This window comes from Pelmatolapia mariae, linkage group LG17 (genome assembly GCF_036321145.2).
Source record: "Pelmatolapia mariae isolate MD_Pm_ZW linkage group LG17, Pm_UMD_F_2, whole genome shotgun sequence".
In the NCBI taxonomy this organism is placed as follows: Eukaryota; Metazoa; Chordata; class Actinopteri; order Cichliformes; family Cichlidae; genus Pelmatolapia; species Pelmatolapia mariae.
In genome coordinates this window covers 38400488-38416209 of record NC_086242.1, presented here as the reverse complement: position 1 = coordinate 38416209, position 15722 = coordinate 38400488, and the positions used below count along the sequence as shown (strand labels likewise).

The 15722-nt window shown below is 38.9% G+C and overlaps 1 protein-coding gene across 8 annotated transcripts in view; it reads left to right on the top strand.

Annotated features, from left to right (window-relative positions):
- dennd5b (DENN/MADD domain containing 5B) overlaps positions 1-15722 on the top strand; it is a 75789-nt gene that overhangs the window by 17863 nt on the left and 42204 nt on the right. For 5 of the 8 annotated variants that reach the window (XM_063460514.1, XM_063460513.1, XM_063460510.1 and 2 more), the window contains exon 2: positions 13819-13878. The exons of the other annotated variants lie outside the window; for them this stretch is intronic. In XM_063460514.1, the coding sequence (XP_063316584.1) occupies positions 13819-13878 (60 nt within the window). The remainder of the gene's footprint in view (positions 1-13818; positions 13879-15722) is intronic. 8 annotated transcript variants of the gene reach the window in all.

Genomic DNA, 15722 nt, shown 5'->3' with positions numbered 1-15722 from the left:
GCTATTGTCTCATCCCAACAATAGTGTTTATGAAACAATGACACCCACAGGCGTTGCACATTGCAATTCTAAACAATGCTATTTTATTTTAGATCTGACTAACAAGAATTATGATGAAACAAATTTTCTAGAAATTTCCAAACAAACAAGGAAAGAAAACATTAGATTGTTAAAGATCACTGTAACATTATGCCTCAGTGCCGCAGGCTTTTTCAGTTGCTGAGTAATTCAGTGCAGTGCACAACAGATCAATACATAAAATATATTGAGCCAACACTGCTGTGTTTATTGTGACAGACACATAGGTTTTCAGCTGTTTTTGAGATAAGTTCCAAATCACTTCCCTATCCTCAGAAAACAACTGCGGACCTCTTGGGAGTTTGTATCATCAGGTTTATTGTACACTTTCAAACACAGCTAGTAGCAGATGTGACATTATATTTTATTTTATTAAAAATTTAACTAGAAACAACTAGAAACAAAGATCAAATTTCTCTCATATTGCTTCTCTTCGGTGTAGAAATAACATTTAAATCTTTCTCTTGTCTCTTTTTCTGACACACAGAAGGATGCATTGATCCAATTTTTCCATGTTTAAAACCATCCCAATATCTTGACTCAAGCATCTGATCAGTACATGATAGTACCATGTACTGATCAGATGGTATATAAAATAAATAAGCTGTAAACAAACTAGCTATATTCCAGACTCTCTGGAGAATCTTTTTTTTTATGTGCAAGGCATTATCAGGCCTGACTTTAGTCATTCTCCTAAATGAAGATAAATAATAAAATCCTCCTGAAATATAAATAAAAATATATAAATGTGTTGAATTGGTGTTTATTAATTTATTAGCAAAATAACAACAAAACACAGAAGGACCAAAGATAAATAACATGAAAAAAACTGGTTCACCTCCTCATCATTGTTGGGGTTTTCTTTCTAATATTGTAGACTCTTTTGATAGAATCTAAAGTTCCTTGACGCAGCGGTTCTTGTGAACTGGCCACTATATAAATAAAACGGAATTCAGTTGAACTCTTACTGGTTCACCAGTGATGTGGTGGATACCATAACAGACTTGGTAGTAAACTGATGGATGGTTGGTGTGTAGGTCTTCCACCCCTCACAGCCCGACATTTGGCTGTGTGCCGACACAGCTGTGTCATAAGTAAAGAATGCTGAACACAAGCTACTGTGGTGCCTCCAGCTTAGCAGAGATAAAAGGACTTGTAGGCTAGCGTTTTCCCTTCCAAATCCCACAGCATCCAGACACATTCCTTCTCTCTTTTTGTGTATGTAAATGCTTCCTTCTTCATTGTGCCCGTGAAGGATTTCATCAGTCTCCGAACAAGGGGTGGCAGTAGCTCCGGAGGTAGAGCAGCTCATCTACTAATTGGAAAGTTAGTGCTTTGATCCCTGGATGCTCCAGTCTGCATGCCAGATATCCTTGGAATCCTTGCAAGAGAACCCCAATCCGCTCTGATGCTTCCATGGGAGTATGAATGTGTGTTTATGTTAGATATAAAGAACTTGAAAAATCTGCTGCAGATTGTATAAAGTGGTTTGAGTCCTCAGGTATAGTAGAAAAGCACTATATAAGAACCAATGCATTTACCAATGACAATGAGTTGACCAGGCTATTCCAGAAACCTAATGCTAGCCTGCTTTGCTCATTCCAAAAACACTTTTGATGGGATCATTGTCCTCTAGGAAAACACCACCCAACTATTGACTTGAGCTGAAGTTAAAGAATTTGGAGGTAGTCCTTCTTCTTCATTATGTACCACTGCCGCTGGCAGCTAAACACCTGCACAATATGACACTACCAACATTATATTGACAGTTGGTAGATTGTTCTTCGGTCGAAAACCTCGCCTCGCCTCAAACATATCTCTTTTCATTGTGACAAAATAGTTTAATCTTTGTCTCATTTGACCATAAAACCTTTCTCCAGAAGCCATTTGGCTTGTTGTTGGCAGCTGCAAATTTCAGTCGAGCTTAAAAGTTTCGATTTTGACACAGAGGCGTCTTTTTTTCATGACTGGCACTCTCTCGATGTATGGCGAGAAAAGTCATGATGCTGGTATTCCAGCAGTTTCCGTTCCATGGCAGGCTTGAGCCTTGGTGGTTTCTGAGTCATTTCTGAACACCTTAACCAACTTCCTGTAATCTGAGGGTGAGAGTTTGAGTCTCCGTCCAGACGGACAAGTGGTGACGCATCCAAATAACTTGTATTTAAGCACATTTGTTTGAACTGAGCCTAGTCACTGGTACACAAGAGCACTGTAGTACACTGGAGCACTGACAGCTCCAGTAGGTGCTTACTACTCACTGACACAAGTAAAAAAAAGAAGAACAACCACCTTTGAACCATTGAAATATGTGCTTCTACCAAAGGGGGGGGGGTTGGAATGGCTTACCCTCACACCCTCCCAAAAGTTGTATTGTCATATCACATGGTACTGCCATGTGGAAGCATGTGATGCTGTTGTTTTTTCCCACAGTCAAATGTACACTTTTGCTAACTAATCTTTTCAAATTTGATTAAATATCAAATTTAGCATCCCCACCTACAGACCTACACTTTGGCACACTGTACACACAGACTCAGTAGCGCCCCCTGCAGGCCTCATCTTATAAGCATAACCCATCATGATTAAGAGATTAGAAGTTATTAGCCTGACCTCCTCCCTGCTCCCCTTCCTTTCCCTCTGATACCTCAACAACAATCCCCATTTGTAGTTGTATTGTCGCTAAGGAGACGGACTTGGTGCTGCTCTCACCCAGTCAGTGCCAGTCGCTGGCAGCTGAGCTCAGCACAGCAGGCGCTGGCTCCGTTTAGAGAGATTCTGTGTTCCATGCACATATGAGATGTTTGTGTGGCTGCCAAAATGTAGCAGGTGCTGCCTGTAGAGCACTGGGGTCATGGAATGTGTGAAACGCTGTTGGAGCAGCAGATGAACTCTTGTCTGGCTTGAGAGATGGATGAATGGACCAATAGCTAAAATCAAGTGAGAAAAGAAGCCTTGAATCATAAACGCTGTTATGCACTTTTTTCCCCCTTTTGTTAAAAAAAAACATGTAATTGGTACTACACAGCTGCTACTGTTTCAGCTAATTCACATTAAAAGCCAACTGTTATTACATTTTAATTTTTTATTAGTTAACAATCCAGGATACTTCAGATTCTTTGCTCCTTTGGTTTAAAAATAAAAGATTCTCCACTCCACTTACGTATAAGTGCAGAACTGATGGAATACTTTTTAAAACACAAACACAAAAACACAAAATAACAAATCAAAACTACAAAAGATTTTTTATTAGTGCTGTTCTTGCATTTCTGTAGCAAATGCTAATTAATTAATTGTGTAGCAAGGACTACTTAACTGCCAACACAGCTGATTGAAGCCCTACAAAAGCCGATACAAGCCAAAAGGATGGGCCAGCCTGCCAACCATTGTCAGGGAAACTGGTTGGACAAAGAGTGTTTTCACACCTGCTGTGTTTAGTCCATTTAACTCCCCTTGGTCCGGTGTGAACTCGGGTATGGACAACAGCCGCACCGAGACCGTGTGGAGAAAGTGGTTCAGAGCAGTTAGTTTGTGGTGTGAACGTAATCCAACCAACTTCCAAATGTAAATGTGCGTTACAAGTACCAGAGCCACATAGCTTTATATTCTCAGCACGGGAAGGTCTAATTGTCCAGTGCACAGGACCTTCTTCCTGTATTTAATTTTGTTGTTCGTACCCCAAACACACCTGACCAATGAGTGGACTGAACATTCTCACGTGGTTTGTAGTGACGGCATTTTGGTTCACTTGGATTTTTCTGTGTACTGTGGACAACAAACCAAACAACAGGAAAAAGCTACAAGTTTGCAAGCGCATCACTTGATTCTGAACTATATGTGTTTGAAAACACCCTAAGAGCCCCAAAATGCTGGTTGTCTACACAATACAAACGGACAAGAGAAGACAAAGACTCTCTGTGTTTGTCTGAATGAGTTCAGTACGGTTAGAATTTAATTCCATTCCATTTTGTCTGTATAGTGCCAAATCAGAGGAGCAATTGCCTCAAGGCATTTTACTGTGCAATGAACAGAGCATGCATCTGTGCCCTGGAGAACAGACTGAAGTCTTGCAACAGGAAGAAGCTAAAGGCTAAACTAAAATCTACTGAGGAACATGTAGTGTTGGCAGAAAAGAACTGTTCCAGAGTAGACTTATGGTTAGAGGAAGTTTGATTGAGTTGGGACATATGTGAGACATCTTTGTGAAAGCCATGTAGTTTTAAAAGGAGGTGTCATAGTTGAGAAATGTTTTCTGCAACAAGTTCTGCAGCAACGAACTCCAAATCATCCTGTAAATTTTATGATTGGGTAAGAAACAAGGATAAAGCTTCTACTTGAAGCTGTGAAAGAATGAAATTAAATGAAACCCACTACACATTCCAAATTGTGGAGCATCGGTTGTCTTAAATATGATGCCAGGAGCTAATATTCCTTCACAGTATTAATGAATGTTCGTCTGAATTTCCTCTCCAGCTTAGATGTGCTGTGATAGCTGGTGTAGTGTTGATTCTTCCTGTTTAGATAAAAGAAACAGCTGACATCTGTTTCAGTTGTGATTGGCTGGAGACTGTTCTGTATCCCCATGATACATTGTTACTTCTACATATGATAGACTTTGTGTAGAAAGGGGCTAATTTACATTAGATATTCAGGAGATATCCAGGATATGCAAGATGGATCCTTTTTTATGTATTATGCTGTAGTATGAGACATAAAAGCATAAAAGGTTTAAGAATAGTGACAGGTGCAGCCCAGCTTCCAAATCCATGGGTGCACACCTTTCATGCTGGAGGTGAGATGCTGACAGCCTCTTCATAGTTCGGCACAGAGGAACAAAGCCCATCACTCATGCGCCCTGACTGTGATCCCAGACAGACAAACACACAGACACACACACAGACACACACACACACACACACACACACACAGTGGGCCATCTGATTACCTGGTTGCCAGGGCAATAGGCTCCATATGCATTATTCATCAGTGTCTGCAGTGTCTGGGGAGAACATGATTATGCTGTTTATCTTGTATTTGTGTGTGTGTGTGTGTGTGTGTGTGTGTGTGTGTGTGTGTGTGTGTGTTTAGGAACATGTTTTATCTCACTTGTCTATATGTATTCCAGCGATATCTTCCTGGGACCTATTTCATGTAATCAGAGGGATTTTAAATAATTTGTGGGTCTAATGTTGCTTTGTGTGTCACATAGTATCCTAGCTCTTACACTTTGGGGTTGGAAATCCTTGTGGAAGAGTGAATTGGCTCTTTGTTTGTCGATTAATGGAAATTCTTGGGATACTTGTCAGGAGAAGATAAGATAAAGAAGCATTTAATTGTCCCACAGGGGAATATTCACATTATTCCAGCAGCAAGGTGGACAGAGCAGGAATAAATAGATGCAGCATAACCTAAAATGTACACTATACAAGGTAGAAGAAATGTATTTTACATATAAATAAATGTATCTGTATGTATACACAGTGTTCAGGAACAAGGAACACACCAAGTCGATTAAACTTGATCTGATCAATAAAACAGATGCACCCACCCCCTCAGTTTTTTTTACTTTTTCTAATAATATTAATTAAATTATCTATGTTATCAGTTTTGAAGTAAAGGCAGTGATTGGCTTGGTCTTTCACAGTCTTTAGTCTTTATTTTTTTAATTTTAGCATAACTTATACCACACTTCATTCATTTTTCCAAGTTCATTTTTCCATGATGCCTTTTCTTCTGCAGTGATTAAATTATTTATATGTTTTAGGCGATGTGCTGTTGAACCCCTTTTTTATTGGCATGTTCTAAGATATATTTTATTTTCATTATCTGTACATTACCACTGTATGTTTGGGTGCGCCAGGTCCGTCCAGCATCCTCCAACTTACCACAAGGTAGTGATCGGCTGACAGCTCAGCTCCTCTCTTCACCCACGTATCCAGAACATGCAGCCATGTGATAACCTCATAAATTGTTGGGGTTTTTAAATGTTAAGTTTTATGCGTGACGAGTCTAGCCAATGTACTGTGTTTGAGTTCCTATGCAACTCTCATCAGTATCATTAATATATAACCTAGACAATAAAAGTCCAACAACTGATGCTTGTAAAATCTCAGTTTTATTTTTCACAAAAGGGAAAAAACAACAAAGATTGACTAATCATAAGGAGTTTTTTTTTTAAAACTCCTTTTTTGCGTTTACGTGTGGACGAGGAATACAGAGTTCGTCACGCAACGTCAAAGGTGTGTGCCTTTTTTCACGTCACGCTGTGCGCCACGTTATTGTTTACATGAGATGAATTGCAGAATCACAGATAGAGACAAAATACTGTTAATCTGACTGTCTGCAGGTTTTACACACTTACATACACACGCAGTTACTGTCCCTCCATTTAGAAAGGCAGAGGCGTCACGGTGTGATTATTTTACGTGTAGTTGTTTTTTCCTGTGTAATAATATTTAACATTGCTATCAATACATTTTTCAAAAAATGCCTCTCTGTGCAAAATGGGTTAAAAAACATAAACAACTGTTGGATGTTGTTTGTCCGTGATTTGAACCGGGGGAACAAATCATGGCAGGATCAGCCTGATGTTATTTGCATCCCGCTGTAACTTTACTGTATAAAGAGCTAACATCTCCAAAATGTCAGGAGTAGTTAGTCATTACAAGAAGTGTTTTTGAACTAAAAATCAAGAATGTGGGATGCTGTTTGTCCGTGATTTGAAGAGCCCAGCGCTGCTCCCGACGCAGGGAAAACCAATTCTGCAGGGGAGACCTACCTTGGCACTTGTGCAGGTGAAGCCAAAGGGAAGATTTGCGTCACCATATTTTCTAGTCTTTGGCTTAGAATGAAGTTGGTTTGGAAACATATTCAGCGATGCTTCATCTCCTGATTTGCGTTTGTGTGGGAGCCCCGTCAAAAACCTGTCCATGATACTAGCAGTGTCCAAGCGTTCTTTTTTTTCCCCCTTTTCATACCGCGCCCACCCTGCAATGGCTCTGCGCCCCTCCTAGGGCGCGGGCCCCACACTTTGGGAAGCTCTGACTTAACCTGAGGGGAGGGTGTGACAGCGTTATCAGTGGATAATGAAAACTTCTGGTTGGGACTTTGGTCAAAAGTGACTGAGTAAATAAGCGAGTATAATAACTTGTTAGCTAATGACTATACTCGCACTTAGAATGACCAAAGTTGGACTTGATATTTTATTTAGCATGGCCTATAATGAGTGACTGAGCAAATGAAGTCATTAAGTGTTTGGTTTGGGCTGAGGACTGTTTCCTAGACTTCTTGCAGCCACAAGTGGCTGCTTTGTTTGCAGTTTATGGCTATCAGTATTCAGTATTCAGGACGGAGCAGAACAACAGTCAGATTAAACTGAATTAGTTCACAGTCAGGCTTTTAAGTCATAGTCAGAACTGAGGCTTGTTAATCCTCTGCATCAATCTCACAGAGGTGTGTGGTTGACCGACTAATGCAAATGCATCTTTTTGCTGTGTAGTCAGCTGTGGGAAGATTTTTTTATGTTTTTTTAAGAAATCTTGTAATTTTTAGGGCAAAGTTGTTTTTATGAACCTCTGTTCACTATGTAAATATAATCCACATATACACAACCCACTGTATATTACCTTAGCTCTGCAGTTTTAGTACTTTTTAATTGTTGCTGTATTTACTCTGTGTGTCTCTGAACGTTTCTATATGAAGGGAACCTGGGACATGAGCATGGGCTGACAGGAGCAAACAGAGACAGACAGAAAGAGGCGCCATGATGTAATAAAGAGATAATGCCAGCAAGCACTGTGTATGTGGTTTTCCTGTCACACGGCAGAAGAAGAACACTTCACTCCACTTCTTACTACCCAATGATTGAACTAAGTGACGCCTGATTTTTACAGAATGACTGGAGAGACTTTCGGTTCAGGCCTTGTGATCTCAGCATGCAAAGGGGAAAAGAAAAACGCTTCTCCAGTGCAAAATGATGACGACATGGCTTTTTATGGACAGGCCAGATTGACATGGCCACTATTTGACAGTAAAATTACACTTGTAACTAATATGTACATTCATCAGTTATAGTACAACTTCAACCTGCAATCCAGACATGTCCAGAGCCAGTTTGTCAACCTATAACTATACAATTAAATCTTTTTAGTGGATGTGTGTATGCATTGGCACTAAATTCATGCTTTTTGTGTGTGTGCGTGCGTGTGTGTGTGTGTGTGTGGGGGGGGGTAGTATTCAAACATCGATGTATTAGAAGAACAATGGAATGCTGTGAGCTATTTCAGTGTAATGTGACAACAATGTCACACAATTAAAATAACTTTTCATTATCATTTACATATACCTGTAAAGTGTGCAAACTGCATTCTGTTCATGTCTCTTTCATGTTGCTGGTTTTTAGAGCTTCATTAGAAAGGATCTGTTTCACTGTTTGGCTGCCACACTTTGTACCTAAGGTAGAAGGTTGCACCTTTTTTAAAGACTTTACAGTTTGCTTGCTTTGCAACATTTTGTACTAAAAATAACCAAACACTGACAAAAACAAGTAGTCTATGATTTCGACACAGTATTCACGTGTAGCATTGCTATTACATTACAATTCTACAAAGAGATAACGTCCTACAGTTGTCATAAAATCCAAACAGTTCATGCTTTGTTTTAAAGATATGATTGATGAAAAGCAGATTACTCTGACTCTATAATCAAAGTTGATCATTAAGGCAACAGTACAGCGCTACAACTTCAGGAAGAAACAAACACAGTAGTAGTACTTGCACATGTGTTGTATCAGTAAAAGCAGACAAGTATCAGAATAGACAGGACCGTGACAGAGAAGGAAGCTGCAGCGGTGCACACTAATGCATGTTCTAGAGTTACATAATACTGATGGGGACGTGTAACTGTGCATCTGTGTCACTGATTGGCTGATGCACAGTTACAGATCATGCTCCAGCAGTAAGGGAAAAAGGTCAGATAAGAGTATAGTGTTGTAGAGAGAACAGCAAATGCACATAGCGTGAACTTCAGTCTATTGTAGCAAGTAAGCAGCTAAAGATCATTGAAAAGTTTTTAAAATTTTGAATTTAAAACAAAGAAAAGGAACAAAATGTTAGTTGTACATAGTATGTAAAAAACAAACAGACCAAAAAACAAGTAAGACTGTTGTTGTATGAGTGTTTTTGTGTGACTCTCTCATCCACATTCAATCACATCAATCTAACACGCTGGGGGACACTAACCGAACGGGCTAGTTCAGGGGTGTCCAAACTTTTTGCAAAGAGGGCCAAATTGTATAAAGTGAAGATGCCCGGGGGCCAATGGTTCCTTTTGACATTTTTTTCCATAACAAAGTTACATGAAAACATAATGAAGAACAATTTTAATAGTCATTATCTTTATTTTTAAAATGGAAATGTACCTAAATAAAAGCCACTCAGGCAAGCATGAACAACTCTGAAGACACAATTCTGCCTTTCATTTATATCTGGAGTCAGATAACATTGAACAAACTGTATAGAATACCCTAAATTTCAGTGAGTTTGCAATATCTTTGCCTCATGAACATTTTAAACAGGAGTTATAAGTAATGAAAAATGGTCTGTTATCAATAAAGTTTAAAAAAAAGTGAATTTTGCCCTTGACTTTTACAAGATCTTTCAGGACGTTTTTCACATCTACAGGAAGATTACACAACTGGGAAGTTCACTTGCCACAAGAAATAAACACACATGTAAATATACACAATATGTACACAACACACTCAACTATGAAATAAGAGCATAACATCAACAGTTAAAACCAAATCTTAAGAGTTTAACAAAATACATTTCCTTTTGTGAATTGCATTAGTGTGCTTTATTCTTTTTACTGTTCAGGAACACATGACTAATGCAGGGATGTCACTCCTGCTCTTCTGCGTGTTTTAGTTCTGTTTCTGGTTTGCAGTTAAATCAAATAATGGCTCATCAGCACATCTCCTCATTTACCAAAGTTCTGCACAGGCCTGCTGATGAGCCATCATTTGATTCAGCTGTGCTAAACCAGAAAGAGAACCAAAACATGCAGGATAGCAGCTCTCCAGTACAGAATTTGGACATCCCTGCTCTAATGAGAGGGGTGATACTGAGATCTAGATTTTAGTAAAGCGATCAGGTCTGGTTTGAGGGCAGTGGTTGAGATGCATAAAATATCAAGCAGGTGGGAGTCACTCATCCTTGATCTCAATCGGTTCTTGTTTAAGTTCATGACAGAGAATGTTTGCTCACACAAGTATGTGGAACCAAATAAGCTCAGCATTTTCTTAGCAAATGATCGCACTTCAGGAAACCTGTCTTTGTCTAGCTGCCGATAAAAGTCAACAAGAGAACACTGCCGGTGTTTTCCGCTGCACTCATCGTCACACTGCAGCTCAATGAGCTCCAGCTGAAGCTGCAGAGGAGCATCATCAGGGTCCACGGAGAAGGGAGATGAGAAAAGCAGCATGTCTTTTTCAATAGCTGCAAAGATTCCCCAGAAAGAGACGCGATAGCTGTTGCGTCCTCTGGGAAACTGTCAATAACCTCTTTCAAAGCTGGGAAGTGTGCGGTACAGGGCTCTGTTAGGGACAAGTGTCTTTGGAAAAGTTGCCGTTTGGTTCCAAAGACCTTGTTGTGAGCGTATAGTTGGCTCCCCACTGCGTCTTTTCCTTGAAGATTAACATTCAGCGCATTCAGATGCTTTGTAACGTCAACCAAAAAAGCCAGATTTGCCAGCCATACAGGATCAGACAGTTCTTCCATTGGTTGTCCCTTCTCATCCAAACTGTCTGATTTCCTCTCTGAGAGAGACAAATCGTTGTAGTGCAGACCGCCCCACATCGTTGTGATAAGTTCTGTCATGCAGAAACTGCTGAAACTGTCGGTGGTACAGAGATTTAGAGTGAATACAGTTGATTGTCTTTGCTACTGGTTTCATAACATCATCAAATTTGAGATGTTTGGCACAGAGAGCCTGCTGATGAATGATACAGTCAAGTTTAACAGCGTTACCTGCTTCTTTGCTGACTTTATTGCAGATCAGCCACGGCAGGTGCACCATCAGTAATGATCCCTTTACTCCATGGTAGCTTCACATCATCAACAGCTTCACAAACAGAAACAAATAAATCATTCCTCTGGTTTGACCCTTAAGGCTTTTGAGATCCAGCAGCTCCTCTGTCACGTTCATCTTGTCGTCGACTCCTTGTAAAAGCCAGAGCAGCTTGGAGTTGCTTCACTTTTTCAGCGCGCTCACTCCCTGTTAGCTTGTTATATGTTGCAGCATGTTTAGTCTCGTAGTGTCTCCTAATGTTAAAATCCTTAAACAAGGCAACAGTCTCTTTACAAATAAGACAAACACAACTGCCTCGAATTTCAGTAAAAAAAAAAAGCAGAGCAGAGAAGGGCGGGCTCGCAGCTCAGGTGCAGGTAGCAGAAAAAAATGTGCTGCCACCATGTGGTGAAAAAAGGAATTACATTTTTAAAGTCATGAAGAAAGTGAGCCATAAATAATACATAATTAGACTGAAGCTGCGGGCCAAGTGAAATCTGACGGCCCGCAGGCCGGACTTTGGACATGCCTGGCCTAGTTGATGTCAGTTTAAATCTGTTGTTTTGTGTTAACTTTGTAGATGAGCTAATTCATAATAACTTAGCTAATTTACAAAAGTGCCTCCTCTAATCTGTGATCCAATATAATTTCCAACCTTAGTAGATCTGCTAGAATATTGCATCAGTGCAAATTATTTGTTGGGGAAAAAAGTGCTGTTGGTATTTACAAAGTGGGCGTAGTGACAAGTTTGCAGATGTGGGGACTCCTTTAGCAAGCCAAAATATCAGGAGGAGAACTGAAGTGTGCAAACTGGTTTATTAATGTTGTGTTGATATTTAACGGCAAAAACGTCTTTAAAAAAGCAGCAGAGATTTTAGAAGGCATGCTAGAAGACAGCAAACTTTGATTTTATTTTAGTCATAGTCTTTTGACTAAAATGTAATTTAGTTTTAGTAATAATTTAGGCATCTAAATTCTTTTAGCTTTAGTCTAGTTTTAGGTAACCAAAGTAAATCTGATTTCATTAAAATATAAAATGTAAAAGTTTGTCGTATTTTTACACATTTTTATAAACAACCTGTGGCTTCTGTGGCAGAAACGTCATTCCCTGCACAGTCGGGCTCAAAGCAAAATGGCTGAAGAATCAAACAGAAGGATGACGATGTTGACCTCATCCTGAACATTTTAATACAAGTTTTTTTTAATACAGAAAAAAAAAGTTTTTTTAAAAAATATTTTTTATTGAGCGTCAAGAATGTAATTCAAAGATATACATGTAATGAAGTCACAATGCTCCTTTTTATATATGTACCCCACCCAAAGAACATATTGGACACAATCCAGAGAGACAGAAAAAAAAATAAAAAAATAAAATGAATTTAAATGAGGTACATCAAAATTCACCATATATAAAGATGTGCACTTAAAAGGCAATAGTTTGCACAAAATTAATCGCTTTCACAACAATAAGGGTGTACGGTAGCTGCCAAGCGAGTATCAGATGGGAATGGTTTTAATTTTCTCTAAATGTTTTAGTAATGTATCCCAAACGGCAAAGAATCTCTCCGTCGAGCCCTTGAGAGTATACTTTATATTTCCAGCTGTATAAATTGTGTCAGGTCACTGAACCACAGAGCCACTTTGGGTGGCTTTTGTGACTTCCAATGCAATAATATCCTTCTGTGCGCAAGCAGTGTAGTCAAAGTGATTATGTTTTTGTAGCTTTTCCTTAATGTTCTATGTCCTCTATCTGTAGCACCAAATATACCCATAACTACATTGGGTTGAAGCTCAACATTCAATGCTTCAGACAGTGTTTTGAAAATTGTTGACCAGACCAAAAATAAAGTTAAAAAAAAATTGTAATTAAAGTTTTTTTTGTTTTTTTAAATTTGTTTTAATGTAGGACACAATGTCAAAATTGAGAATTACCTGAGCTTTTTTTCCATTAGAATGACTCTGCTGTACTACTGCTGCCACTGCCACATTTAACATACACGTTACATACACATGTATACACATGTATGTCCTCTTAAATTAATATAAATAAAACCCTTCAGCTGAATATCATCTCTGCCATCAGCCACAGTTCTTGGCAGGTTGGGCATGTCACACTGAAATAAATTACTGTGACACTTTTTGTAAATATTCCCAGCGCTACTTCACTCTTTAGAATTCTTGGGAAAACTTAAACACTTAAACAGACAGTCACTTTTATACGCTGTCAAATTTACATTACAGATATGAACTGTCATCTCTGTGGTCTCTTCTATGTGAAACTGGTAAAGTTATTTGACTGCAATATAAATACGGTATTACACTTGCTGCTTCTGTATTTGGGATATGCTGCTTGGTTTGACTCCAAAGAATGTGTTACTCACTTGCCCTAAACCTCGAGTTTCACCGACAGCTTCAAAAAGAGGTCACTAACATGAATCTAAGCATTTGTAATGTTCGAGTCCTTATTAGGAAAAAAGTGTCGTTTTACAATGTTACCGCTTCCATTTGAAGCATGTGTGTTGCATCCTTAATGGCATGCTATCATCTATTGTGTCATGTTCATGCTTACCTCATTTTCATGCATTTAATTTGCTTTTCTGTGTCCATTTATTATGACATTGCGCTGTTTTTCTGTGTTTTTTGCTCCATGTCTTGCTGCATGTGGTTCACCTCTAGCTTTGCACCGGTGGCTAGAAGCAGACCGCCAAGGCAGGGATCCAGATACTGCATCTGCAGGTAAAACACACTGCCTGTACTCCTCGATTCTGAGCTTACACTTCACATTATTTTCCTGCAAGCCAGCTTTGTTCTCACTCAGCTGCTCTCTAAGTGTGTGTGATGTCAACCCTTTCATATAGCCAGTGGACCATAGGTGCACATGCGCTGTCAAAATAAAAGACGCGCACCAGATAAGAAGTTGCAACGCGCGTTTGCGTACATAAGATTTTCTGGAGGAGGACAGACATTTGTTCAGAACTCTTAAAGATGTCGAAGAAGCTCCTTTAAGCAATTACTTTGGTGTTCCTCCACCTCCAAAGAAATGTCAGGAGGAGTCCGAACCACAAAAGAAGCGTGTATTCTTGGAAAAGTGGTTGCAGGAGGTGAGCTGGCTTCAAACAAATGCCAGCGGACCACTTATGTGCACCCCTGCATGTAGTATTAATTTTTAGCAACTTCCTTATGAGGAGAATAAACTGGACTGTTGTATATTAAAATAAATATTTTATATAAATATATTTAGATAAACTAGGTGTGGGTGATATAGCCTCAAAATTATATGTTTTAAAAAATTGTTAATTTCAGTGATTGCAGGCAGCAGCATTTATTGATGTCATCAATCAGCTATTTTCCAATGAGCTCACTGATGACAGACTATCTAATTTGAAGTATGAATCGATTACCAAACAGTGCCAGCGGCAGAGTATACGCCGTGACATGGGATAAGTCAAAATAGCCTAGGTTCTGTTTTCCATCGAGATTTTTAAATAAAACTATGACATTGCTGCTTAACACTTTACTTTAACAAAAACAAGAACTAAAGTAACCTTACCGTGTAACTCTTTGGGAGCCTGCACAATATTGTCACATAAGAAATTAGAGAACAAATAAATTAGAGAATAAATAAGTAAATTTAAATGAATTAGAAATTTGAAAAAAAATCTTGCTGGTATGTTGTATCTTGTGTTAAGTTTTTAACCACTTGTTTAAAGCCCTGCTTTTTCATGCAGTTGCACCAGCAATTTCCATCCAAGCATCTTGTTTCTACCTTTAGTTCAAACAGATTTCTAGCATATTTTGCAAAGTAATGTTCTTTGTTTGCAGTCTGATTTTTTGCAGCTCCCAAAAAATGATGTGTCTCATGTGAGATGAGATGACACTTGTTTTGTATTATTGTAAATGTTCTTCATATAATCCTGTGATCCAAACAGTCCCTTTCACCAGTTTACTACTTTTACTCATGGAATGAAAACTCAGTATAGCAAGTTCGACTTATTATACCAGTTGTTACTTATCAGCAATATTATGCTAACAGCGTTAGCTATAAAACCTGTTCCTCCCTTTGCATGTTTGTATTGGTCTTTCTGCACATCAGCAGCTTGTGACCTATCTGTTCATGCTTTACTGTGTTTCCTGAATTATGATGAATTTCTCTGTGCAATTAAACACATTTGAATAGAACTAAGAAAATGTGTTTATTATGTAAACCATATTCATGATTATGTCCGTTAAAATCACAGTTTTAGTTTTAGGTTAATATTATTTACCAGCTTTAGGGAGTTTAAAGGCCAGCATGAAATTGTCCAGATAGCACAGGGCGCATCGTACCACATATTTAGTTTCAAATTAAACTTTTGGCCCTTTTGGGGATAGAGAAATCATGCCAGTCCCTATCTGTTTGTGTTAGGCCAACATTCCTGTGCTTTGTAGAGCCCCGTGGATCACCTCACCACCTCCATGTGGATTACAGTCTTCAATCCATTTCATCCTCTTAGCTAGTCTCTCTCTCTCATTTCCTGTGTGCATCCTACAACTGACTATGCTGAATGTAGGTCAGCTTATTTGAACTTGTTATCCAAATC